Genomic DNA, 26,590 nt, shown 5'->3' on the forward strand with positions numbered 1-26,590 from the left:
GCCATATGTAGAGTAACATAATATAATATAATAATATATTTTGTTGTATAATTTTCAAAAGCATTAAAAAGATTGTGAGCAAGTTTTATTTCTCAGGGTTGTGATATAAATATCATACGAGCTGTTATTTATTAATTCTGCCAGTTTGAGTTTGAGATGAAACTGACTTCCTGAATGTCTGTTCTTTGCCTTGAAACTTCAATGTCTTAGTTCTGTCACTTTGTGCCTAAATATTTGAATAGATTCTCGGCAATATAAATGTCATGTCTCATCAAAGTTCACCCAAACACCAGCAAACCTGTCACTGCAGACAAACTGTCCTATAACCAGCCCCACATTCTCAACATTCTTCTGTAAGTAATGTACAAAGTTCTGGCTTATGTGACCTCAAGCGGCTGACGTGACCTTTATCATGCTGTAATACAACACTGTAGTGTTACTTAATGACACAGTGTTACCTGTTGTATTTGTGTTAAAGACAAAGATTTTCATTGCTCTGGCAAAGGTTCTATACTCATCTGCTTAAGTTATGTTTTTAATAAAGATTGTATTTTATTAATTTTCCTAAATGAAGCTGTATTAGATCTGGTGATCTGTGGTATTGAGTGATTATTCTGAGAAAAGGTTTCACCTTACACAGGTGCCATTGAAAAGATAATATTTGCCTATTGCTTAGGCTGCTGCAATTTTAAGTGCAATATTTAATCAGTGAGGTCTGCCAGACTGAATCTGTTTGATGTTTGTATGGCTGTGACTGACCTTTCCCACAGCTACTAAGCAGTAGCTCACAGTGACACTGCTGTCGGTTTCACAGGAGCTCATACTGTAAGACTAAACACAACATCACAGTGATCATCCGTGGAAGGTATGTGTGCTAATACACTGCTAGTGTAAACTGCTTTAGTAATGTGTTTTAGTTTGTGTTACTGATGTCAGTTTAACAGTCAGGAAAGGGAAAGTAAATTGAAATAAATTTTCTGTGGAGCAAAAATGTGATCTGTGGCTTCTGGCACAGATTGTCAGTCAGTGAAGCAACACTGAGAGAAAAAACAAACAAATTATCTGGAATTTTGAACATTACAACATTACAAGTAAACGTCCTGATTTTTTTTTCTCTATGAAGTGAGTTACAGTAAAATGATGTGCATAATGATACTATTTGAATTTGATAGCCTTGATTTTATATCAGAAATCAGAAACAGTATCAGTCACAGAAATATCTTTCTGATCTCTTTCCAAACATTACTATGGAAAAATAAAGTAAAGACCAGTAAGAGTTACAGTAACAGTTTAGATTGAACAGAATTAGGCAGTTATGTGGCAGCCTCGAGTGAAGCAACAGTTTTGGACATAAGTCAACTCCAGTTCAAAGATCTAGATGCCAAGTTCAGTCAACTTTATTCATATAACCCACAATCATAACTCCCAAATCTGTTCAGCATGTACAAATCCCTCTGTCTTTAGACCAAAAAAAAAAAACTTTTTTTGTTGAGTTGCAGCTCTATGCTCTTGACTAACTATACATTGCTGAAATCGTTTTGAATAAGCAATAAGATGTCCAGTACTGTAGAGACCATAAAATGCACTGCAGTACAATCCACTGGTTAAATGAATATAAACTATATTGGAAATATACTGTACTGCATACAATCTGATAAAACCTTCTAGGTAGCACAACCCAAAAACAAAAAACTCAAATGATCATCAATCTCTAAGGCCCATGAACAAAGTATAGCAGTTCAGGGAATGCTGCCTACTTTCCCCTCATTATGTATTTTGCCCACTAGAGCGTGCTCCTGCTCTGATAATAATCAGCCTATTTCCTCACTCTTACACCAGAAAGTCACAGCCTTTCATTTGTCCCAAGGAGTTCCACTCATTTGTTAATTGTTTCATTAAATCACGGTATCATTGCCTGATAGATTTCGACAAACAAAGGTGAAATTTATACCGTTTGTTTTCATTCAGAACATCTTTTCAGTCCGAGTTGTATAAATAGAAACTTGTTAGACTTTTCCTGTCGCATACAGTTTTGAAAAAAACACATAAATCCTTATGCATTAAAATCAACATGAGTTTGCAACATGGAACATTTTTTACTTCTAATAAACATAACTCTCAAACTACAGTATGAACAGTCACAATTATTTAAATAAGCATTAGATACTCTCCACACACACAATAAATAAATAAGTTACCATAATATTCATAAAAACGTTGAGAAAAGTAACATTTTCAAGATAAATATACAGTTAGAGATCTGTGCAATTCATTTTCTCTACTTGTCCATTGAAAACTGAGGACTGACCATAGGCCTATGAATCATTCCGAGAAGGTCATCAGAGTCCACGCTGAAATATTTCTGATTGTCTGGTGGTTGTTCAGATACACCCTCCACTATCAGGGTATTCCTAAGTGGTAAGAATCGAATGAAGGGGACTGAGTGTTGCTCTGGTGACTGTTTTGTTGCCAGAGACACAGGAAATCCATGGGATGAGGAAAGAAAACGTGTGTATCCATCCACCAGCAGCAGTTCTTTGAAGCTGCAGTCGGCCTCTGTGTAGTGACTCTGAAAGTGATAACAGACAACTATCAGTGAATGAGAAAAAGGATGAAGAGTTTAGGATGGCAAAGAAGTTTTCTTTGCTAACTGTACCTGGCCCCTCAAATGGCCCGTGTTGTCCACACAGAGAAACAAAGATGATAACTGTCCCTTGATGACTATGTGGCCTGGTTTAACTGCTTTCAGCTCCAGCACACCTGGAAACACAGGCACATAAATAAATGTCTTCTTTATAAATCTCCTGCTGGCCTCAACTTTCTGGGCTTCAAATTGTGAAAGAAAAAAAAATACTGATGCTAAATTGGGCCTCAAGATGCTGCTTGCTACTGATCTATTTGCCAAATACTTACTGTAAGGGGTCTGAACATCACTTCCTGACACTGTCCCATCCAAAGTCATTTGCAGATACATCCCTCTTCTGTGGTTATCTGCAATGAGAAGGAAACAAAAGGAGTCAGCAGGATGACAAATGTAAGATGTTTAAGGGTAATATTATCTCAGTAATATTACTTATAATGTGTTCAACCCATTGCTAAATTAATAATATGAAAAAGATTGTATATACCTGTGTAGAGATGCACTTCTCTGACCTGATTATTAAAGGATAAAAGTGGGTTGGAATCAGTGAGATAAAATGACAAAGAGAAAGGAAGTAGAATAATTAAAAGAAAAGAAGACAAATAAGAGAAAAAGATGTGTGGAAATAAAAACATTGGGAAAAAGATTAAGGAAGCCTGGACAGAAGGTAATCGAGGAATAAATAAAAATAAATAAATAGCTTAATAAAGATTTAAAAAAATAAATAAATTGCCAATTTGCAGCTCTGTACGAGCAAGTTCTTTTTGAAGAAATTCTAAACAGGAGCAAGTTTTGTGCCCTTATAAAGGAGTTAAGAGAAGGAGGTCCTAGTTCACAAGGGCCACATATGAGTCAGACATTTCTACATAATTAAACAGCGGACAGGAAGACCCATGTCCTCACACTATGTATGGACTTTTTCCGGGTTATTTACAGTAACAGTTGCTTGTACAGTTGTTTTTTATTTAGGACTGATTAAGTCAGCTGGCTTGATTTCTTCTTAGCCAAATAGCACATAACAAACAATAACAAATACTGATTTCCTAGTATTTGTCTTCTTTTGACTGTACATAAACACTGTGGTTGGGGTGCTTTTGTGTAGTGGTTATTATTATTATTATTATTGTTAAATGTATCATGTCAATATCTGTCCTGCTACTGAACATTACTACCAATTACATTTTAGTTTTATCTGAATTGAAAGTGAAAGCGTCACATTGTGACTTGTGATTTGTTCACATTGAGAATTATCAGTGAATATGTGTTGTTATGTTACCTTTTGCTGACAGTAAGCCGTCATGTTTTTCTTTCCCATCCAGGCTTCCAGGTATGAAAAACACATCGATCTGCATCATCTAGTAAGTAAATTACAACAAGCAATTACGGGCAGAAATGACTCGTTGTTTTGAGTTTATGGTGTTTATCTTTTTTTTTGGTTCGTGTGTGTTGTGTCGTGAGAGGGAGAGCCAGGGAAACGGTGGGTGAAACTGATTTACAGTATAAGCAGAAGACAAGTGTTTACAGAACTGCAGCTGTGCGGTCCCCAGAGACACCGTACAGCACGCCAGCTTGTAAATTCCCTGGTTAAGAAACACAGTGCATCACCATGTGCATCATCATTGTGATGCTGCTGAATTGTACATCTGAATTGGTGCATTATAGCTTCTCACGTACTCGCTTGTCTATAATAACAAAATCTGAAGGATATATTAAATTCATTATTCAAGAGGTCAAATAAATGATTCATGGCACTGTCAGGAGAATTTTAAAATTATGAAGGATCTTCCAAACTGTTAACAGTCTAACTTGAAAGCACTGAGACACAATGGCTGGATCATCTATGACATCTACAGAACTGTACATTTGTGTTTGGTAAATCTGCTCAGACAACTTTCCTGATGTTGAAAGTGAAATATAAACAGTTGTAAACACTGATTCCTTTACGATTATACTGTACAATATAATTATGATTGACTATTGTGTATGACACATGGCCAACTTATTCTGCTTATAAAGTCAACTACATTCTGTGATAGACAGTGTTAGAGATGGAATTCACCCAGGAGATGGCGCTATCCTGTTTACTTTTTAAGCCTTCCTGATCACCTTTCCACAGGAATTTCCAGCATTGCTGCCACCACTGAAAATACATTTGTACAAGGCTCATGCCAAAAATACTTGGAAGAAAATGCCATCTTACACTTACACTCAGATTATTTTAGGTTTAAGGAACTGCTAGTTTTTCTTACTGCAGTATGAGTCCATACATTTGTATATGGGTTGGGTTGTATATGAGCCTAGATACAGTATGAAAAATTACAGCAAGTGAAAAAGAAATACTGAACTGTAGCATAATACAGGCATAGTATGCAGCTTAAGCTACAGCATTTGATCTATTATGGGACCAAATGAAAGGCGAAGACAGTGATATACGACCCATCTAAGTCCCTCAGCCCACCTCACATTTTACTGTCTTTTGGTAGTTTTACAGGTCTTACTTATGGAGCTGACTGCAATGTACTCGAGCTACGGTAAAACTGACAGCCACTTACCTGTGATCTTTGCTGTCTGGTCAGTGTGAGGGGAAACTGCAAAACCACTCCTTCAGTAGCATTTTACAGGTATGTTTTTTAATTACAGCTTTTACAATCATTATTATCATCATATTATATTCAGTTATCATTACTACTCTCCAATAATATGAATTTAAATCATAACACAATGTTTTTTTTTTCTTCTGGAAATGTACACATACAAGTAGCATATCTTAAAGGTCCATAATTTCAAACATTTCTTTTTTTCAACCTAAAATGAAATTACAGTCAGTCTTAAAACTAAGTATGAAATAAACATACAGTTTAATACACACACATACATACTGTACATAAATACATACATACATACAATAGCAGTTATCATAAAAAAATGATAAAAATAAAATAAACACATTTTACAAAGTCCTGACCCAAGCTTTCACACCATTAGATGATTGATATCATGACGTTCACTCTAAGATGGTAGATTTTGGCATGCATATTAACACAAATTCTTAACTAATTGTTTCCCCCAGTTTGAACAGGAGCACTTTGCTAATTATCCTTTCCACATTTGTGCATCTCATGACTGTTATGGCTTAAGAACATACATTTCATTTCCCCTTTATAAAGTTATATTCTCCCTTTGAACCTCATTCTCCCCAGACTCTACTATGATATTACTAGGCAGAGTATGTTCTATTATCAGTCTAAATCATAGTAAGATCACCTGAAAGGATATGTGTCAGGGTGTCATTCTCATAACAGGAATGCATTCTTCAATTTAAAAAAACTAGAAATTCTTTGTGTCAGTATTGCCATCCCACACTCAAAAAACAGAAGATGAACTCACGATAGGCAATGGCCACTTTCTACAGAATCAAACAGCATCATGCCACAATTATGGATCAAAATAGAGGGAGAGGGAGAGAGATAGATGAATAAACAGGCATTCACTCATTATTTCATCTTTTCAGAAATCATTCATTCAGTTTCTTTGATTTTTTTTTGAGGCATCAGGCTTGTATGCTGTTGGTCATCTTCTAGTGTCCATTTTTAAATTTTGATCTTCAGTTTTTTTCTTCAAAAATGTGTTTTTTTTTTCCTTGGATTACGATAGAGCCAGGCTCTGCAAAAATGGAATAAAACACACTTGAAGAACTGTAATTGCTCCTGCTGAGATGTGATGTTTGATTGTTTTTCACACAGACTATTTTAGCTACAGAAACTGTTTCCATTGAAGGTGTTTATCTCACCTGGTGTGCTTATGTTTTAGCAGGAATATGTCCTCACGGACCCCGACTCTCCTCTTGGGCCAGAATTCACTGACAGAGAGAAGAAGTGAATTAGTGCTTCTATGAGACAAACAGAACTGGAGCAGTAGCACAAACTGAAACAAGTGAAACTGTAAAAGCTGAAGTTTTAAATGAAAATACTTTACCGTAAATAAAAAAAGGGCGGGGGGGTTCAGACGTTGTGAAGGGCAGTACTGGTAATTACTTTTTTACTAGTTCAACATTTCATTATAGACATTTTTCTCACACATGTTTAAACTAGAAGAAACATGTGCCTGATTCCTGGCAGTGATGCTGTCACACTCATTGAGCTGCATCCCCTCACCTTCACTCTGGACCTTTCTCAGGGTGACAGAGGGGGTCGAGATGGCAGAGGCACGGAAGTTGGCAGGTAATGTTTCTGAGGAGTCAGAGGTCACGCTGCGGAGGTCCTTCTCTCTGAACATCTTCCTCCATGATGGTGAACGTGTAAATGTTTTCGTGCCATCCTGTAGAGACAGTCAGAGCAGAGGCTATTTCTTTCAGGGGTCTTATTCATTATGCATTAGTGGGGTTTAACAAAGTAGTATTTGACAAAGCTGGCTTTGTTGTGACAGTATACCACAGTTACACAGTTTTTAGTCCTACATGCTGTAACTAAGCAATTAGCACTGGTGTAAACACAGCTGAACCACTTTGGCGTACCAACAATTTGCCAGTAGTGGTAAAGTACCAGACTGATGCCATAAAGGCGGTCTTTATAAGAAAAAGAGATATCGCGGTCTGCTATTTTACCACTGATAGGAAATTACCCTGTCATGACACAGAGTTAACAAAGGGCAAAAAATTATTAGGTTGGATCAAAGCCCCTGTTGTCAAGTAAAATAGTCTCAGGCATGGCGGTTCCAATCAACACACACTCCCGCCTCCTGGCAGGAGTGATTATCTTGATTGATTTTCTAGTGACAGTCTGCTTTGTCATACCTCATCTGGCCTCCTCTCTGTTCCCATGGAGATGAGAGCATTGTACTCCTTCTCTAGGAGCTGCCTCGCCTACAAAAGATAGATGAACAGAGTTTTAAGATCATAGTTAAGACAATTTAAGAGATGAAGAGTAGGGTTATCTTGGCATGAGGCCAACAGGAGGTGTGGTGAGGTGAATCTATGCCAGCAGTGGTAAGATAAGAACTCTGTTTTCTACATTCTGCTTCTTCAAGTTGACAGCAGTGTTGGTGTACTGTGGAGTACCTGTGTGTTCTGATTGGGTATCTGGAGGAGGAGGGCCAAGTCAGTGTAGTCAAAGGTGTCATCTAGTGCCAGGAGGGCCCCGTGCACCCCGCTCTCTAATAGGTTGTCGGCAAACTCTTTCAGACCGATTGATTGCACCCAACACATCACTCGTTCATTGGACCACACCATCACGTCTGTGAAGAACACAGAGTATTATCACCAGCTCCAATGTAGTCCCAAAAATATGCATAGCATGCTCTGATATCATGTCTGAAGAGAAAACTGGCTTATTAACCACAGGGCTCACCTTGGCACTGATGCTGACTCTCATCCCTTCTTCTTTCCAGCTCTTTCCTGTCGTAGTTCAAACGCTTCAAACACATGATGCCATAGTGAAGACTCACTCTGTAAGTGAAAAGGACATATTGCTGTACTTTTCAATAAAGCTCATAGATGTGCAACATACACCTAAGAAGTGGGTGATAAGAAGAAGTAGAGAGTTGAATCACATATATCAGAGGATGTGGACACGCATCACAAATAACCCACTAATCTTTCTTTCAAACCTGTGGAAACTGTCCACCATTTTCAGCTGACCCCTCAGTTCTTTCTTGGTGAGGTGATCGAGCATGCGGGCATCCACCAGTGACTCCATGAAGTAGGAGCGGTACTGGGGCAGACCCAGGCTGGGCAGCCATTCGTTCCCCACCCACTCATGGTTCATGTCTCCATAGGCCAGGATCTGGAAGATGGAGGTGGTAATAGAGATGAATAGAGGACAGAGACGAGGTCTTGATAAATGGTCCTGAGTCTGATATTAAGAAGTAAAATATTTGTACTGTAGGTACCCCGCGACCTGGTCCCGGATAAGCGGAGGAAAATGGATGGATGGATGGGTACTTTGTCACTCATGAATGTTTTTTTTTTTTAGCATTTTTTATAAATTTTGATGCCCTTTAATGTGGCAGACAAGTGGTGTGTACAGTCTCAGATAAGCTGCTCAAAAAACCAAAATTGTTACACGTCTTGCAGCACAAAAAACAAGGTGCGACAGCCTACAGCTGCTTCTCCTCCCCCTGGGTGCCCCGTGTAGACTGCAGCTCTGCATATACACTGCAGGCCATACTAAATATCCCTAATGATGATGCCTCACTGGTTAGAAGAAAACATGAAAATTGTAGATTAAAATGAAAAAGATGGCTTGTTAACATCAACCAATACTGGCCATCTGAGGGGACTTCCAGGTAAAAGCACAAGCTCAAAAGACAAATAAAGTGTCATGCTGGAGGAAGCTTTTCCACAACCTGGTGGCACAAATGTTTATTACCTTTACTAATTCTTGTGGAAGTGTTATGTTTGTGATGAAAAATATCTCAGGTCATTTCCCAAAGTGTTATCCTGAGTAATACATATGTTTCTCTCTTGCCCTAACATTGGATTGGTTAAGCCTTTCAATAGTAAATATCACATTATGCTGTATAGCATGTGATGATTATTTGTATACAGACAGAAACTCACCTGGTCCCAGCTGAACTCCTTCTGCTCCTTATGGTTCGGACAGAGAAGTGAAAGAAAAAGAAGGGACAGACAGTTGCAAAGATCAGGGAAAGATTGGGGGGAGTGTGTTTGTGTGTGTGTGTGTGTTATGGTGAATCGGTGTCAAGACAGGAATGACAGGAAGAAGGCAGAAGGAGGAAACGTTTTGTTAGTGAGTGAAAATTAGTCAGAAACACACTATATCTAAACAGATTTTGAGGGAACAGCAAGGGAAAGGTGTAGCCAAACATGCCTAATCAGAGACAAAGAAAAAGAAAACAGCTTATCAATGTGAGACATTTTTCATATTGCTCATACTGTATTATGGTTTATATCAGTGTCTGAGTATTTCTGTAAATGGAATAACAGCCTTAAACATAAAGTAAATCAATGCCCTGCCTTTCTACTGTATATGTAATATGATATTTCATCTTACTGGCTTGGTGGCAGCAGTGAGAGACTCCATCTCAGCATGTGTCATCCAGATATTACTGGTTGACTGTAATGACAGTGAACAAACACAATATCATCAGTCTCCTTCCTTGAATGGGTTAGTTCAGCTGTAAACACATGCTTTCTGCACACCAATGTTTAGAGTTACAACAAGCCTTTTACTGAGCCTTACAGAGCGAGTGCTTGCAGGTGCCGACGGACTAGTGAGCGAGACCATCTCCTGGATAGCCAGGCGAAGTTTGAGCCTGTGTAGAGGGTTGCTGATGCCAATCTCCCTCTGGATTTCTGTGTCTGAGAGGTTAGCCATGATGGCGCCGCTCTTCACATTGGCACGACACGCTGCCACATACCATGCTGGCATCCCAACCCACAGCTGCGTAAACCGAATGAAGAAGACATTTGTGGTGATATTTCCCAAATTATCATATGACAAAAACCAGGTGTCACTTATTTATTTGGTGTGAGCTGACTGTGTAATCCTAAACTTATTCTGACTCTATTACCACAATTAATCCAAAATGATAGTGTTATCCTAGTAGAGATGCTGGATATACATATATTCTGTATCTCTTTCTCACATATTTAGGAATGCCTGAAACACTGAACTCAGTTAATCATCACATTTAACAGACTTACCTCAAGCCATGTAACAACCGTCGGGCCATCCCATGAGGCGAAAGGCAGACCCTGACGACAGGCTTCTTCTAGCAGGTCGTGCCTGGCAAGGAGAGTGGAAAACATTAGTTCTTCACTTCTCAACTCACTGCTGTCTATTAATAAATAGAAAATCACATTGAACTTGGGATGTTAAATACTGTGACATTAGATTACTGCATGTAGTTTTTAAATGAACACCGCCAGGGGACTCAAAGCCCTAGCCCAGGTCCGGTTGGTGTCATGCTCTGCCAGTGGCACCTGACTGTACGATTTATTGACATGCTATATCCTACAGGAGGGTTCAGAGATAGCCATATAACATGAAAAGTGTGTGGGAAGATGACTGATCTCACTTCTTTTTACTGCGCCGGTCTTTTTCCACTGTTCCAGTCCCGAGTTTAGTCAGGCCTAGTGGGTCACCTGAGCCGAGCTCATCAGAAGGTGTTGAGGCTGGAAAGGTTAAAGGTTAAATGTTGTAATTATTTTATGAATCCATCTCATTGTTGATAATTTTCTTACTGCCAAAAATAATCAGCAGTTGCATAATAACAGCAACATATTCACAGACCCAGTGAGGCAGATTCGCGCCCAGGTGCACCAATCCTCCCCTTTTCCTTTTTGCCAAAGAGACGACCAATGGATGACTTAATGCTTTTCTTTTTGCTGGCTTTGTGGAGGGAATCCTGGCTAGCAGTGGTGGCGCCATCAGCCGAGAGACTAGAGGGACAGGCAGAGAAAAAGCAGGATGAACAAAGATTCTTAGTACATATGAGGGCTCGTCTGTAAGACAAATAAGGTCATAATGAGAAACTGTTCTTGGGAGGACCTGCGAAATTCACGGTGGTCATCAAGTCCTGCCCCTGGGTGAGTGTGTGTCATCCGGTCTAATCGTAAGGCTCGAGGAACAGGGGGAGGCGTGGAGTCAATCAGGGCAAGTGCTCTGCATTCTTCACCATCTTTGCTATTCTGTAGCATGGAAAGAATTCGATAGATTTACATAGCATGCGTCAGTTTGATTTGTGATTGGGCTTCTTTAAATTACCCTCATTTAAAGGGCATTTGGAGCTTATATTTTATCTTTGACCCCTTCAACACAGTACCTGTCTGTCAGTCTCCCTGGCAGGGGAATGTGGCAGGCGGGGGGTGGAATGTCCAGAACTGGGCGGTGAGGGAGATGCTAATGTGGAGGAGGTGATGGAGGGAGTCATGTAGCCCCTCCCAGCACTGTCTCGACCTCCCAGTGAGGAGGGTGGAAGAGGTGGGGCATCAAGGGCCACACTGCTGACCCGGCTCTCAATCTCCTCTGCCCTTAGCTCTGTGCTCTCCTTTTCCTCTTGAATCAGCCTGAGAGAAGTGTAAATGACAAGAGAAGAAGAAAAAGATTGGTAAATAGTTTGGGGCATATGATTCTAATATCTCAGGGTCACATATCTTTTAAATTATTTGCCCAGAGTGCTTCTGTAAGACAAACATTTCTGTACACTCTGTAACTGAGGCAAACAGAGAAAAGCAAAACAGCAACTGATGCAGAACCTACTTGATCTCCTTGTTAATGGCCTCCAGTTGCTCCTGTAGCATGATGGCCAAAGTCTGTACATCTGTCTGTCCGCTGGGAGAGAGAAGCTCTGATCCAAACAGCGTCTCCCTGTCGTCCTCATCATCAGAGCAGCCTCCCTCCACACCCCCCTCAAACCCAGGACCCAGCATAGTGCCACTGTCCCACTCTCCATACTAGACAGAGGGAAAAATGGTGAGTAGGGTCCAGAAAATAACGTCGTCCTAATGATAAACTCAACATCATCATCACAACCCTCAATATTAGCTCAACTTGACATCAACACCTTGTTACTGTCATCTCTAGGAGTCCCCCACCGACCGCGGTGCGCCCGCCTGACCACCACCCCACCAGAGGAGCTGCCATAGCCAGCTGGGAGTGAACCTCCACCCTGGGGGTACCGTAGCTCTGAGGCACTCCCTGGAAGAGATCTTCGAAAAAGGGTGGAGGGAAGTGAGCTCACGCTGCCCGCCCTATAGTGAGATCCAGAATTCATTTGTTATACCACCGAACGTGAAAATGACAATGCCCCCTGTTTTCTGGGAGTGAAATCACAGCAAACCTGTTTGTCTGGAAAAGCAAATCACCCTCCAAATGAATTAATGATGTAGAATAATATTATTTATATTTGTCAGCCAGAACAACACCCTCTAGGTACAGTATAAATAGTTACTTTTTAAAATAGATTTTTCTAGAAATGCATTGTACTAAGCAGGTGAGAAAACAAACATTTGTTTCCAGAACGGGCAGTGTTTCCCTTGGGAGGTAGAGCTTTTATTTGGGCATCCACAAAATATAGGACATACTGTGTAAATAAATTCCCTTAAAGGTTGACTGTGGCAAACCTGGAATAAGATGAGCCAGGCCTGCCTCTCAGCTGATCCAGCTCCAGTTGGATTCGCTCCAGCTCAGCAAGGAGCTGCTCCTGAAGTACAAAGGAGAACGGCTATAATTTGCTTTTTTCCCCACAGGAAAACAAGTGAAAATGACGAGAATACATGGAGAGGTGAATAAATACCTTATTAGCCAGAAGATCATCTTGGATTTTCTTCATATTGGCTAGTTCCTCTGAAAGAGCATTCTAACAGAGCAGAGGAGCAAATACGCCGTTAAACCCGTTCTCATTTACCACTCTGTCTCAGAATATACCGCACCACCACCTAGTAAGTCTTCTCCTTACCTTCTCCTCCAGTGCTGCCATCCTCTCTTTCAGGTGGAGCTGCAGTCTCTCATTGGACTCAGACAGAAGCTTGTCCACTGTATCTGAGAGGCGTTTGTTGTGTTCGTCATTCATCTTCTCCCTCTGCCTTGCCTAAAATGAAGCAAAGCCACAAGAAAGGTGCTCAAGATATATAAATAAATTCATTCATTTTGCTAATGTGGAAAAGTGGAGCAAGATAAATGGTGTTACCCTCTGTAGTTCTTGATTCTTCTCCTCCAGTTGGGCTTCCATTTGCCGTAGTCGCTCTTCAAAGTTTCCATGCCGCTCTTCTGCCTAATAAGAGAAAACAAAAGAATATTTACAAATGCTCCAGAGAGTCTGTTTTAAGCCTACAGAGCCACACAAAAACTACAGGATTTTTATTCAAAAGAGGCATGATTATCTGATCGTCTGAACTACTAGCAAATATGACAGGAGGCCACTTTAAAATAACCTTTAAATGTTCATTCATTTTATTGCCCCTGACTCAAAGTACCTTGTTAAGTGCAGCAACTCTTTGGGCAAGCTGGGCCTCGATCTCAGGCAGTGTCTCTGCCCTCTGCAGGGTCTGCTGGAGCTTCTGCTTGGCTTCATCCAGTCTCTCCTGTAGTTGTCTGTTCTTCTCTTCACTCTGGACACACAAATAAAAACACTTGAGATGACACTTTACACACCTACAAACACACATTTTCATATTTTTTACATACTACCACTTCATCAAGCACAGCAAAGGCTGGAAATTTGAATTTTAGCCAAATATGACATTGTTGAGACAGTCTGTACCTGTCTGTACAGAGACTCTTTGCTGGCCAGCTCATTTTCGAGCTTGTCTTTGATATCATGGAGAGAAGTCGCCTCCCTCTGGGCGCTGAGGTACCTGCAAGCAACATAAAGTCACCATCAAATATAAGATTGATGCTGCAGATCTTAATAAAAAAAAGATCATATATGCTAAGGTGTAATTTACTGAGGTTGTCTAGGACATAAGAAACATGATTCATCTAAAAGTCAAAAATATAACTCCTAGTTGTTGCAAAGGTGAACAAGTTAAGACAAATGTGTGACAGATTTAGACATGTTTGCATTTTACATCAGTTACTATAAAAGAAAATTGAGACAGGCACTAATCTCAGCTTCTTAAAGTATAGTCTACAGTATGCTGACAATTATCTCATCTTCAAATTTTGACTGGAGGGGCAGTGAACTGTGCGCCAGGCAGTTAGCTTATCGCCTTTTGTACAAAGCTGCATTCCTAGTAAGAATGTAATGTAAATGTATTGTGAAACCTTAGATTGTATAAAGAAGTGTCAGGACACCTTTGCAACCCAATCCCAGCCAACAATTGAACCACATGGGGCATCTGCTACAGTATGTTCATTACAGTTGGTGTATGAAAGGCTGGTTAAAAAAACATAACATGGTTACCTGCGCTCTAGTGTCGTAATCCTTTCCTCCATGTCTTCTCTTTGGCAAAGAGCCTGAAGGAGACAGTGATATCACAAAACAAGATATACAATACAGACAAAACCTTTATAATATACATGAAATAGCACTTTGTATCAGGCAATTACGTGATAACTGATGGCCAGGTAATAGATATCTTAAGTAGCGAATGCTGTCGGAGTCAGTCTGAATTTATTTTACACTTCACTACCTACAGTAACACCACAGAGCAAAAATCCACCTCACTGCTGTTTTATTTGTCTTAATTCCCTCTCATTAACCCCAAAGCAATATTACATATTAGTACTTTTACAACATATGCCTGCCTATTGTGTTCCGATATACATTTGGAGCCCTGGGAGTCAAAGGAGTTTAGGGTCTTGGACAGGAAGAAACAGACCTCTTTCACTTCCCTTTGGAGCTTCTGATTGGCCTCCTCCGACTTGGTCACCTCCCTCCTGGCAGCCGCAAGCTGTTCCTCTATTTCCCCGACCTGACGTTAAACCACAAAGGGACACAAGGTGACACAGACTGAACCTACGTGCATCAGTGTTAACTGCCACAGCACCAAATGTAAATAGACGCAGCAGTGATTTATTACAAGTCTGATCTAGCCAGTGTAAGACTCTTACAAAGCCTGTCATTCAGGCATTTTCAAATCAATATTTATGATCCATTACTCAAGACCGTGTCACACAGTGCTACATCCAGTATGTCTGATTAAATTTAAATGGTATCTTATTGTGCAATACAAAATATAATTATGGCTTTTCAAAGCAGCTGCAATAATCTAACAGGCCACAAGAGGGGAGAGGGAGACCAGTCGGAACACTGTACATTAAGCCCCTCTTTCTTGGGATATATAGTTGGCACTAGTTAATGGAGAACACTGAAGGAATTTATAATATTATAATAGCCAGTGTTCAAAAGAGAAATGCAGCTGCACTGATACAGTACAAATACACCTGTCAATTGTATTCCCATGCTTGTGAGGATCCTCCAGATCATAAAGCAAATCTACCCTATAACCTTGACAATCAGCACTTTCCTCAACCCCTCTTTCACCCCTAATCTTAAACGTAACCTAATCCTTAAAAAATGGAGCATAGCATTAGTTCAGACAGAGCCAGTTTTGGCTAACAGTTAACACAGTAACATCTAACCATAATCAAGCAAGTGTGCACTGTGGTCATAATCTGACACCATTAACTATTACACTTTTAATACTGTATGTTCATATTTTCAGAAGATGAAATGTAGCTGTATGTGTTTTGGGAACATTAGTTACTGCTGCAGAGTCCTTGTTATTCACTCTGAGTAGAACTTCTTCCACCAAATCTAACTGTATAAACGGTCAGTTCCTTGATGTAAGTGCTTTTGACCACCCTGCTGTTGTAACTTTCTGCATGCTCAGACTACAGAGTTCCTTTTGTTAAGCTGTTTTACCTCAGTGTTGCTGGGAAAATGTCAGCAAGGGGACATGATTTTAAGAACATGAAGTGATAAAATGAAACAGTATTAGTGCTGTCAATCAGTTTAGCAATGCTGGAATCAAAACATGATGAGAGTTGCATGAGTTTGCTAATGCTGCTGTCAATCAAACCACAACAAGACAGTCATGATAAAGCAGATTATCTTAGTTTTTGATTTTAATAATTACCTAATACCTATGGGAGGTTCTTTTTTTAAACTTTGATTGTCAATTAATTCTTGAATAGTCAGTTGTATTGACAGAAACCTTTCAGGTTTAAACAGTGTGGTTAGATGTGAACTGTGGTGAAAATGTTCTTACTTTTCAATGACATCCGCTCTCTGAAGCTTCATACTGGTCCTCACCATGTTAAATATACAGGATCACACACACTAACCTGTCTGCACATGAGGGCCAGCCTCTCCCTCAGCTGGGAGAGTTCAGCTCTCTGTCGCTCAATCTCTCCTTCTCTCTGTCTGTCCAGCTCGCCATCCTCCAGGCCAGAGGAGGGACCATTGGGCAGTCGCTGAATGATGACAATATAGAAATAGATGAGTGATGATAAAAAATAACCAGTTAAAGTTGCAGCTAAATATAAATGAGATGGGATAAAAATCACACTGACACACCATAATACCCATACTGTACAACTAGTATCTACTGACTTTCTGGATGCTAACAAATACACAAAAACTACTGGAACCAACATGCATAAAACCCTCCCTTACATCTTTCCCGCCGTCCACCCCTTGTTGCCGTCTTTTAATTTGGTCTCTTAAAGAGATTACCTGGAAACAGAGGGACAAAAAGAGCAAACTGATGCTTTCTTCACTTTTTTTAAACACCGAGCTACACTATCCAAGAGACACTAAAAATCATTCATACTGGACTTTACCTCTTGAGAAGATGATGCAAGTTGATCTTCTAACATGGACACCCTCTCGAGGGCCACACGGAGCCTCTCTCGCACCTGTGGGGTGAAAACAGTAGTCAGCTGACTGACCATCATGGTGTTTGCAAATTAAGATTCAAGCTGCATTTGTATTGCTAGGATGGATTTGCCATTTTTACTCTCCCTAAAGTAACTACATCTTTTTGACATTCCTGACAAAATTTGAAACAACCAGAAAAGGTTTGTGGCAAAAGGCCAATCAAACATTTCGTGACAGGCCAAAACATTCACACACCACATCAGAATTTCTCCACAGTCAGTGCATCAGGTAATTCTGAGCACTTCACTGCCATTCATTTGATCCCACACCAGCAGTTTGGGTGAGATCATCCTGATAAGACATTCAACAAGGCTCAAATATATACAGTATTCATCCTCTTTTAACCATGCATTGCAGGCTTAATGTAAAGAGAAAAGACTGTTCATAGCCACTTTCAGTTGAGTAGGAAGTAAAGATGAAGCACTTTTATTTTAAAATGATGCTTTTTGCTGTTTGATAAGTACCAGCCACCATCGAAGCACAGGACAACAGTTTGACCCACCTTCTCATCTAGGGCTTTATGGTGCTCAAACAGAGACTTGAGGGCCTTCAGGACTTCCACCTCACTAGAGACTCCTGCAGGGGACTGGGCTTGTCTTTTCACCACAGTCATCCTCAGACTGCGCTCATGGCGAGATACCAGACACTCCAGGTGTTCCAGCAACAACTACAGGAGCGAGTAGGTTGAAGACGAAGGAGATGGGGAGGTGGCAGGAGAATGCAGAGGGGTAAACAGACAAAGTTAAAAAAAAGAGTTTCAAGGCCAGGGACACAAAGAATGAGGAAGGAAACAGATAAAGAGAAAAAACAGAAAGAGTAGGATAGGGGATGGAGGAGAGGAAGTGAAAGAGATAACACTCAGAGATGATGCAGAGGGGTGAAGGGTTTTAAGAATGATGAGATGAAATTGAGTGGTGAGAAGAGCACCGGGTAGCAGAAAGGGACAATGAGTGAGTGGGAGAAATAAGGATAGCAGATACAGACAATAAAAAGAGTAGAAAAAAAAAAGAATATGGAGGAGAAAAAAGGAAGATAAGCAAATGAAACAGTGTCACGCCCACACACCCACAATGGGTGAGGAAGATAACACAGAGGCTGTTACAGTGCTAATAGGCAAAATGGCCGCTAAACATCTTACACGTGTGTTGTTTCTCTCTGCCTTGAGCTCAGCAATCTCCTCCTCCCTCTCCAGAAGCTGCTCCCGGCAAACATTCAGCTCTTTAGTCAACACGGCAAACTCCTGCGGAACACACAAAGGCAGCATTCAGGAGCAAAGAAAACAAACAATTTAAATGTATGGTTTTAATAGTTTAAGTGGTCTCCACGCAGCCGCTTGAGCTGCAATGTTTAATGAGGTTTAATGAAACCCATAACAAAAATAACAATTCAGGCCAGACACAGCCAAATCTAGTGACCCTGAAATATAAATAGAATTGGCTACTCTTAGCATACACACATAAATGCACACATTACGCTAAAAATATACATAACCAAAGCGCTGCAGAAAGATGCTTTATGAAACCTATAAGACCATAGATGTAGGAAGACACATGATGTAAACCTGCATAATAATCATGTAAATCACTGACACAGTTTCCACTACCACTCTCTCTTGTTCATCCTCCTCTGTGAACTTGCATTCATGGATGGATTACATCACACTGTTACACAATAGCTCTCCACTGGAATGCACAAGCGAGACCCCAAAAACACAGCACTGATATGCAATTCACAACACCGCTGGGAATGCATCTGCAACTCCTGCACTGTGCTGAAACAGAGTGCAAAGAGGAGAGCGTGTCTGACATGATTTGCCTGAAAAATAACACGTCGAGCAAAACAATGATTTCTTTATGTCTCCATAAAGCACATCCAAGGCTTCAGCTGTTTATGAGAATAGCAATATTCAGATGTTTACAGTCTGCATTACCTGCTTTATGATTCAAAAACAGTTGAAAATAGACAAATGAAATGAGACTGGGTTTGCATGGATGGAAAAGAGAACCAGCCAGAGAGAGATACAGATGGTCACACAGTGGGTCCATTGGATCCTAGCCTTATGGGATTGTTTCTTGTTTGGATAGGGGTCAGCTTCTCTGTTGGCATCCCTTGTCCCCTTGTCATTTCTTTTCCATTTAAACTCAGTCTTTATGAGCTTTGGCTTCCATTCATTTAAATGATTCTGCTGTTCTGTACATGGAAGGTACAAATTGGAAACAAAAATTTTTAACCGTCTTTTCCTGGAGTCTTGTGCAGCATATTTTGTAGTTGTAGGAGAAAATATTTAAATTCCAATTATAATTAATAAGAAATTTTGCTCAGCAAAGTAAAGCAAAGTCTTAGAAAATTTAATTATTTCTTTACAGGAAATTCAAGCTATTATCATATTTAATGATAATGGGCATTAAAGGGAACATTGCAGGGCTGCAATATAGGCAAAACAGTAGTGGTGGAAGAAAAAATACCACAGTAAAAAAATACTCTGTTACAAGTAAAGGTCCTGCATTCAAAATGTTACTTAAGTAAAAGTACTAAAGTAATAGCATGAAAATATATTTTAAGTAGCAAAGGTAAAAGTACTAATAGTGCAGAATGCCACATTTCTCACTGATGTAGGCCTTTACCATAGTATTGTATTATAATATTGTATTATATAATATTGATGCATTATTTTGTCCATTTCGGATCAATAAAGTCTGATTATACTGTATTTTGTTTTATTGATGTGATTCTGAAAAGTAACGAGTAACTAAAGTTATCAAATAAATACACCGGAGTAAAAGTTATGAAGAAGCAAAAAATGTATATATGAGTATAGATGCCTTTAAATTGTACTGAAGTACAGTACTTGAGAAAAAGTACTTAGTTACTTTCCACCTCTACTAAACAGCCAGAAGAGGACAGGAACATAAACTCATAGTGAGGAAAACTCTCAAGTATTTAATATCCACCTTCCAGCTGCATCTTTCTGCATGAACTATCATTGCAAAGGCTCATTGTCCCATGAGCTCGCTTCACAATGACACACACTCTGAAAAACTCACACTCTGTGATAGCACAGAGGATATATAATTTTACTTCACAAGGAAAAGTGTTCCTTAACACACTCGCCGAAACACATTGCTTTCAAGCTAGACTGACTCCTCCATATAGCATTTCATATGCACAGATTGCAACTACACACACACACACACACACACACACAGCTGTACCTGTGGCAGAGCAATAGACAGCTGCCTCTGAAGTGACTCCTTTTCGTGGCCAAGCTCACGGAGGCGGAGCTGAGCTGTGCCCAGGCTCTCCTGTGTCTCCCTCAGGTTCTCCAGCAGCCTCTCCCTTTCTGTCAGCATGTTGACCATTAGTGACTCCAGGTTCCCCGTGCTGCCTCCTTCATCTCCTCCACCTCTGGGCTCCCTCCCGCTGAAGCCTCCTCCTCCCATCGCACCTCCGGGGCCCCCGACTCCTGCCCCGGCAGGTGAGGGGGGGCCCCCACCACTCCCACTTCGCCCATCCTCAGAAATGGTGGGCATCACCTCGCACATCATCATGAGACCGTAGCGTGTATGTCAGATTAAGAAAGAAAGTTAACCAGGGGATTGTGCGTGCAAAATGTCTGTTGTCGTGCCTTAGGTTTTAACGAGCTTGTACTAAAAGCCTAATGTATAAAATATAAATCGTTACATTTTTAGTTTTCCAAAAATATCATTCCTTTGGTCATGCCTATAAATCTTCCTGTGTTTATTGCCTTTGTTTTTCCACAGCATTTGCTTATGTACAGCTTAGCTCACTTTTCTTTCTTCATAAAGTTCCAATATTCATGCTTATGTTATTTCTGTGTTATGCAAGAGGAAGAAGTATCTGTGGGAAGGCCTTCCTGTGGGCGGTTAGGATTGGTCGAGGGTGAGGAAGGGAGGGAGGTTATGAGGAAGAAAGGGATAAAGGAGGTTTGATGCTCCTAAATTGTGTCCACGAGGCAAAGCTCCTCACAGCACCAGGGGTAAAAGCTGAAAAAGAGAGCAGGCACTGCATTAGATCCTCCTCAGTAAGCTTCACTAGAAAAGGTACTGCAAGCATGAGCTGCAGTTTGAGACAACACACATTAATGTAATGGAAATATGACAGTAATGCCAGCTGATGGGTTTACAATTAGTATTCTTCCAAAATAAAAAACACGGTGAGCTAGTGCGCATTAATGTATTTAAGCAGCATACACAATGAGTCATGCAAATTGACATATCTTGAGGAGAAAGGAATAAAATTGTTACTACTCAAATCAGTGATAGTTCAAATAACACACAATGCTGCCTGAAATTTGATGTGTTAAAGCTGTAGTTTGACATTTTGGAAAAGGCTTTTTCACTTTTTTTTTACCCATGAATTAAGAAGCTATGATCAGTAAATGGAAAGACTAGAAACAGAAAGACTCATGTAGCTTTGTTCAAAGTCTGCCTAAACCTGTAATTTTCTTCTTTTTATTTTTCCAGATTAAATTGTGAATCATGACAAACTGTGTTTTTTCCCCCACAGATTAATTAGTGAGCTTTAAAAGTGCCGGTAGGTGAATCTTCTTCAAAGAAAGCCAGTGTTCCTAGTTTTCATGCTAAGCTAATCAGCTGCTGACTGCAGGCTTATGGCTAAACAGAAATAAGAAAGATATCAGTATTCTCATCTAATGCTTGGCAAGAAAGCAAATATAAGCACATTTCCCAAAATGATAATCTACTGCTTGAAGGCAACCACCACTATGATCTCTTGATGAGATCAATATGACCTTCATAAAGGTGTTACTTTACTACTCTTAATATTTTTAACATTTACAATATGTTCACATTCTGTTTTTCTAAAAAACATTTAAGCAATTGTGATTCAAAAACATGATTCCACTTTATCAACTTTACTTTGCGTTGCAAATTGTCTGCGTATCTTTAATTACCTCTGTTTTTTTAAAAGAATAAAACCTCTTTCTCAGCTTGTAAACTGTGGGCCAGAATGCTATAGATCCAACCAATCAACTTTATTATAGTGCCTTGTGTCCCTCTCTCCTTTTCTTCCTCCCACATTCTTCACTGTCTAGTCTACAATACTAACAAGCTTGCACTGGCGTTTATATTTTTAAGTGGTTTGGACTGATTTAGTGCCCCATGCAGGCTTTTTTTACATCAGTAAGACTGGGCAGTGCAATAAAGAAATTCTTTGTCCAGCTGAACCATCATCATCTGTTTTGTGAATCAAACACATTCAGCACAAACGAGCCTCAGCACCAATGAAAATAAGTCTGTGCCAGTGGTCTTATTATTATTATTATTATTATTATTACTACACTTACATCCAGGACCAAAGATGGGGACTACAAGCTGGGAACTAGAGGCCTGAAACAGCTCTGCATCAGCTCCTCATGCTGATGAGCTGGCTAGAGCATTTGGCAGCCTCACTGTGTCCCACTAAAAAACAACTTGCTTCCTTTCCTGCTCCACTGATGGATAATCACTGATGCGAGGCTGCACTGGCATTGACTGCATTTCCTTAAAATACACTTCTAGAGTTCAAAATGGAATGAATCAGATTTAAGAACTGTTTTGAACTTCTCTGCCATGCAGTAGTAGTAGTAGTAGTCGAGTCACCATCACTTTATACAGAGTAACAAAGGGACAGATTTGAAAAGGCTCGTGGTACCACACAATGTCAGAGGGTAACTTTTAACTCAGAGGCTTAAATCATACTGATAAGCTGCTTCAAAGTGTTGAAAAGAAAAAATAATCTGGAGGTATGAAACCTGAATATTGAAGACGCCTGAATTAGATCATGCTAAAGCTCTGCTTAGCACTAAGTCAACTGATGATGGTAGTAGGTGATTTTTTATTTCTTTGGCTTGTTTTTCTGTTATTACTGTTCTCAAAAGCTTTGCTTTAACCAAAAGGATAACATGTCAATAATGTATTATTACATACTTCTTGCCATGGCCAGAAAGACCAAGAATAGCTTTGATGTCAACTGCTTGGAAACATAACAAAAGGGCATTATCTTTTTGGGATTGTGGATTGTCCAAAGCTACAGTATTTCATGATCTATAGCTTCAAATACAGTAGAGTAGATGTTTTCTTAGTCTGTTTCCAAAGGGGCTTTTTGAAAAACAAAAACTACAGAAGCTTCTGATTGCTACTTTGCAATCTGATCTACCCAAAATATCCTCCTGAAATAAAACTGAGTTGGTACAGGACCTTGAGACATTGTGAAATAATCTAGGAATTACTCGTAATCATCACCAATGGCACGTCATTAGCACAGCAGGAGCAACAGAATAAAGGGTAGTGTACTTACTGCAGACTATTGTAATAGATTGTAACAATCACTGCACAGTTCACAGTAATAGGTCACTGCATTCGTACTGTGTCATAGGAGTCTGTGCTGGAAAGGACTCATCGCTGGAGTCCTGACTCAGTCCAAGCAGAACATAACTGTGCAGCCTGCAGGTTTGACTGAAGCCCTGGTTGTGAGGTCACTGGGTTTCAGGTGTGTGTATGTGGAAGAGAGAGAGAGAGGAAGACAACTAAAAAACATGAGAGAACTCCATGCCTGCTGCATTACAGCGGCACTGTAGACTTATCCTTCCATAACATTACAGCTTTATGAGCATCACTGAGATCTTTTCTCTGAATAGTTGCTATTCTTACTGCCATGGAAATGAGAGCACAGGGACTTGCGGGGAGAATGAAAACAATGAGCTGATGATGTTTTTCTATAATGTAGAGCTACAGTGCAGCCACATTATCATCAAGTAGCTGTATCAGTGTAATGGATGAACTCATGTCAGTGTCCCTACACTGAAACTGATCAAGTGTGTGTGATCAAATGTCTCTGTATATGTTCATATTATGATTGCCCACATTCTCATCACCACCATCATCATGTCATCATCATACACAGTCACACAGTCCTGCTTTTGGAGAGACTTTTTTTTTTACTTTCTGATTGCCAGACGACCAATTAGGACAAGGTCCCCAATTAGGCGGTGTATCATACTACTAAATATCTCCTGCCTCCAAAAACGGGCATTGTGTGTGATGGAGAGAGAGGAAGAGAGAGAGAGAGCAGTAAAAACAGCTCTCCTCCACCAGACACTGGGGCGGGGAGAGAGGTTTGCAGGCTCCCACAGTCGCCGACAATGAAAACTAAAGAAAGAGCGATAGGTTTTACATCGAGTTAAATGTTCAGTGAAGAATACATGCAGGTCGGAGACATACTTGGCATTTCAATAAAAGCAGAGCATAGCGACTAATAATGAACGCATCTCCCTCCTCCTCCTCCTCCTCCTTCCTTCCTAATACCATGAAAACGGTACCCCCTGGGCAAGAAACGCATCATTGGAATCGATAAGTGATTGTCGGCAGCTGGGTAGAGGGAATGAAAGCACCAGGATCCGGACTAACGCGCTTTTTATTTGCGCTGGCATCCACACTGCATAGCGGGCTAATGGGGAAATGACGAGGCTCTCCACATGACAGGTCGACTCGGCTGTGGCTACCACCATTTCTGGATCTGTGGAGGAAAGACCCGGCCATAAACGCACGAGCGCGCACGAGCACGCTCGCGCAGATCTACATTCTCATAGTAAGAACCGTGCATTGGAGTGATGTGAAAATTGACCCGTGATGTGTTAGGATGACAGTTAAAGCACACAGGAAGATGAATCCACATCTGCTCTTTAGTGGAGCGAGACTGTGGAAAGCATCACTCCAGGAGAGTGGCACAAAAATGCACATTTTCAGTAATCGGCCTGCCTTCTCCAGACAACTCCATGGGCTCAGTGACAGCAGTGACACGAACTGGGAGATTTGACTACAGAGCTCCCAAGAAAGAGCTTGTAGTAAGCCAATATACAGTGGCATCCTATAATCTCTCTCTCAAGTTGCTATAACCTCACCTAACTGTTTGCAAACAGGAGCAAGCAAGCGCGCCCTAAACGAATCGTGCTGTGTGCTGCCCAACACACCTGTCAAAAGCCCGACACAGACATAGGAACCAAGCGCTGCACAGTCTAATATAAGCCTATTTGCTTCTATGCAAATAGTACCCCCCACCCTCCCCTTACACACACACACACACACACAAACCTTGACAACACGATATTAAGTACCCTACTTGTTATCACAGACATGTATGCATACACAAGCATTTATCATTACATTAGTGCATGCCATCTCCTCCTCTGTTTTCCACATTAATACGGTTTTCCCTCTCAATGGAAAATGGGTTGCGATGGGGCGGTGTGAAGTTGCATCCTTACCACAGTCATCGCAGGGAGCCTGTAGCTAGTGACCATGTTTGATGTTAAATATTCCTTAGGTCCATCTTCGCGGATCATGCCTCGGTGTCAGTGCCCCTCATCCGAAGCCGGAGTAAAGCTTATTGTGTCCGTTATCTTTTTTATTTCCTCTCTTTTCCACATGTAAATGGCTTGGAGGGGGACGCGAGGAGAGACGATACGCCACCTTACCACAGACTCCCCCTCTGTCGGACTGGAAGGTAATGGGTCTTAAAGAAACATTCTCTCAGCATTCTCCGCATCTGTGATTTACGCGCGCACCACGCACTCACAAGTACTCTGAAGCCAATCAAACACCTGATTAATTATACAGTGCCTATGTATATTAGAGACAAGTGTAAACTAAGTGCCACATTGTACTTGCAACTATCCCATTTTGCCATTATAACTGCAGCTTGCATTACTTTGTAAATAGCCAGTAGCCTATAGCTGCAGTGCATTCTTGCAAAAGAACACCGCAGATGTGTGGCATGATGCTCTGCAGACCCAACTTCATACTATTAAAAAAGGCAAAGTTGGTAGAGAAAATATTGAATATCCGGAGCCATAACTGTTAAACTATGTCTGTCATCCAACTTTATACGAATTCATTTTATGAAGATCACATCTGGGAATCACGTTTCCAGTTCTCCTGCATACTGAGATATGAGTAGTTAATGTCAAAAAAGACAAGCTCTTATTAAAATGTATTCAGGAATACATTTACTGCTCAAAATGTGGTAAGGAAAGTGTGCCAGTAACATTCAGTCATGGCAGGAAAGTGGTTTAAATGATAGTTATTACATCTAACTTGTAGCTTTTCAATACATGTGCTGACTTTGCCATCACTATGGACACTAGCCTTAATACTATAAAATGAACAACCACACAATATAAACTGAACCAGCCCATGCACAAAATTTAATCTTATAAAGTCGTTTATCAATATACCCCTTGATACTCATATGCATTTGTAAACAGATAAGCAGGTATCTGTGTGTGCATGTGTATATATATGAGTTTGTAACCCAGTAAACATAAGGTGGTGCTGTCTTTAAGAGAGGGAGCCTAGGAAGGGGTGATGTAATGTGTTTTCAGACAATGATGTCATCGACTGAGACACCGCAAGGATTTAAAGTGACAAAGGCATTTTCAGCAGCTCCATGTAATTCTGCATCGGTCTTGTTAGAGAGCAGCACCCCAAGGACCCCAGGCACCTTCGCTGAGAGAAAGAAAAATGGTGTATGAAACGAGAGCAAAACCTAAATGTGCTTCTTGCACATATAAAGGCTGGAAACTGC

The 26,590-nt window shown here is 40.5% G+C and overlaps 2 protein-coding genes across 5 annotated transcripts; both read right to left on the reverse strand.

Annotated features, from left to right (window-relative positions):
• Positions 1-2,152: 2,152 nt before the first annotated feature.
• On the reverse strand, positions 2,153-4,183 carry LOC109963646 (fibroblast growth factor 21-like). The gene is made up of 5 exons (XM_020606337.1): positions 3,918-4,183; positions 3,129-3,153; positions 2,914-2,991; positions 2,657-2,760; positions 2,153-2,569 (listed from the first exon to the last, which is right to left on the reverse strand). Exons 1-5 carry the CDS (start codon positions 3,981-3,983, stop codon positions 2,279-2,281), a joined length of 564 nt encoding a protein of 187 aa, XP_020461993.1. The 5' UTR covers positions 3,984-4,183; the 3' UTR covers positions 2,153-2,278.
• A 2,086-nt stretch (positions 4,184-6,269) lies between these two features.
• On the reverse strand, positions 6,270-25,500 carry LOC109963554 (liprin-alpha-3-like). Of its 4 annotated transcripts, none has more exons than XM_020606168.1 (32): positions 25,272-25,500; positions 20,200-20,991; positions 18,126-18,227; positions 17,490-17,654; positions 16,891-16,965; positions 16,724-16,783; positions 16,393-16,521; positions 14,925-15,017; positions 14,507-14,559; positions 13,865-13,958; positions 13,578-13,712; positions 13,292-13,375; positions 13,061-13,192; positions 12,899-12,961; positions 12,726-12,805; positions 12,167-12,311; positions 11,863-12,056; positions 11,426-11,669; positions 11,152-11,291; positions 10,894-11,042; positions 10,679-10,775; positions 10,305-10,386; positions 9,841-10,041; positions 9,652-9,714; positions 9,198-9,224; positions 8,246-8,421; positions 7,987-8,084; positions 7,698-7,873; positions 7,434-7,502; positions 6,796-6,958; positions 6,432-6,500; positions 6,270-6,304 (listed from the first exon to the last, which is right to left on the reverse strand). In XM_020606168.1, exons 2-31 carry the CDS (start codon positions 20,533-20,535, stop codon positions 6,448-6,450), a joined length of 3,678 nt encoding a protein of 1,225 aa, XP_020461824.1. In that variant the 5' UTR covers positions 20,536-20,991; positions 25,272-25,500; the 3' UTR covers positions 6,270-6,304; positions 6,432-6,447. The 4 variants fall into 4 exon arrangements, with proteins under 4 accessions (XP_020461824.1, XP_020461823.1, XP_020461825.1 ...); XM_020606167.1 differs by having other exon boundaries at positions 12,167-12,353; XM_020606169.1 differs by lacking the exon at positions 16,724-16,783 and having other exon boundaries at positions 12,167-12,353.
• Positions 25,501-26,590: the final 1,090 nt, after the last annotated feature.

This window comes from Monopterus albus, unplaced genomic scaffold (genome assembly GCF_001952655.1).
Source record: "Monopterus albus unplaced genomic scaffold, M_albus_1.0 scaffold76.1, whole genome shotgun sequence".
Taxonomy (NCBI): Eukaryota; Metazoa; Chordata; class Actinopteri; order Synbranchiformes; family Synbranchidae; genus Monopterus; species Monopterus albus.

Excerpts from the sequence above, each read along its gene's own strand:
- LOC109963554 (XM_020606167.1), bottom strand. The coding sequence starts at position 20,535 with ATGATGATGTGCGAGGTGATGCCCACCATTTCTGAGGATGGGCGAAGT. Across the intron at positions 13,193-13,291 it reads AGAATCAAGAACTACAGAGG|GCAAGGCAGAGGGAGAAGAT; the intron begins GTAACACCATTT and ends GCTTCATTTTAG. Across the intron at positions 12,806-12,898 it reads ATGATCTTCTGGCTAATAAG|GAGCAGCTCCTTGCTGAGCT; the intron begins GTATTTATTCAC and ends TTTGTACTTCAG.
- LOC109963646 (XM_020606337.1), bottom strand. The coding sequence starts at position 3,983 with ATGTGTTTTTCATACCTGGAAGCCTGGATGGGAAAGAAAAACATGACG. Across the intron at positions 3,154-3,917 it reads CGGCTTACTGTCAGCAAAAG|GTCAGAGAAGTGCATCTCTA; the intron begins GTAACATAACAA and ends TTTAATAATCAG. Across the intron at positions 2,761-2,913 it reads TGATGTTCAGACCCCTTACA|GTGTGCTGGAGCTGAAAGCA; the intron begins GTAAGTATTTGG and ends CTGTGTTTCCAG.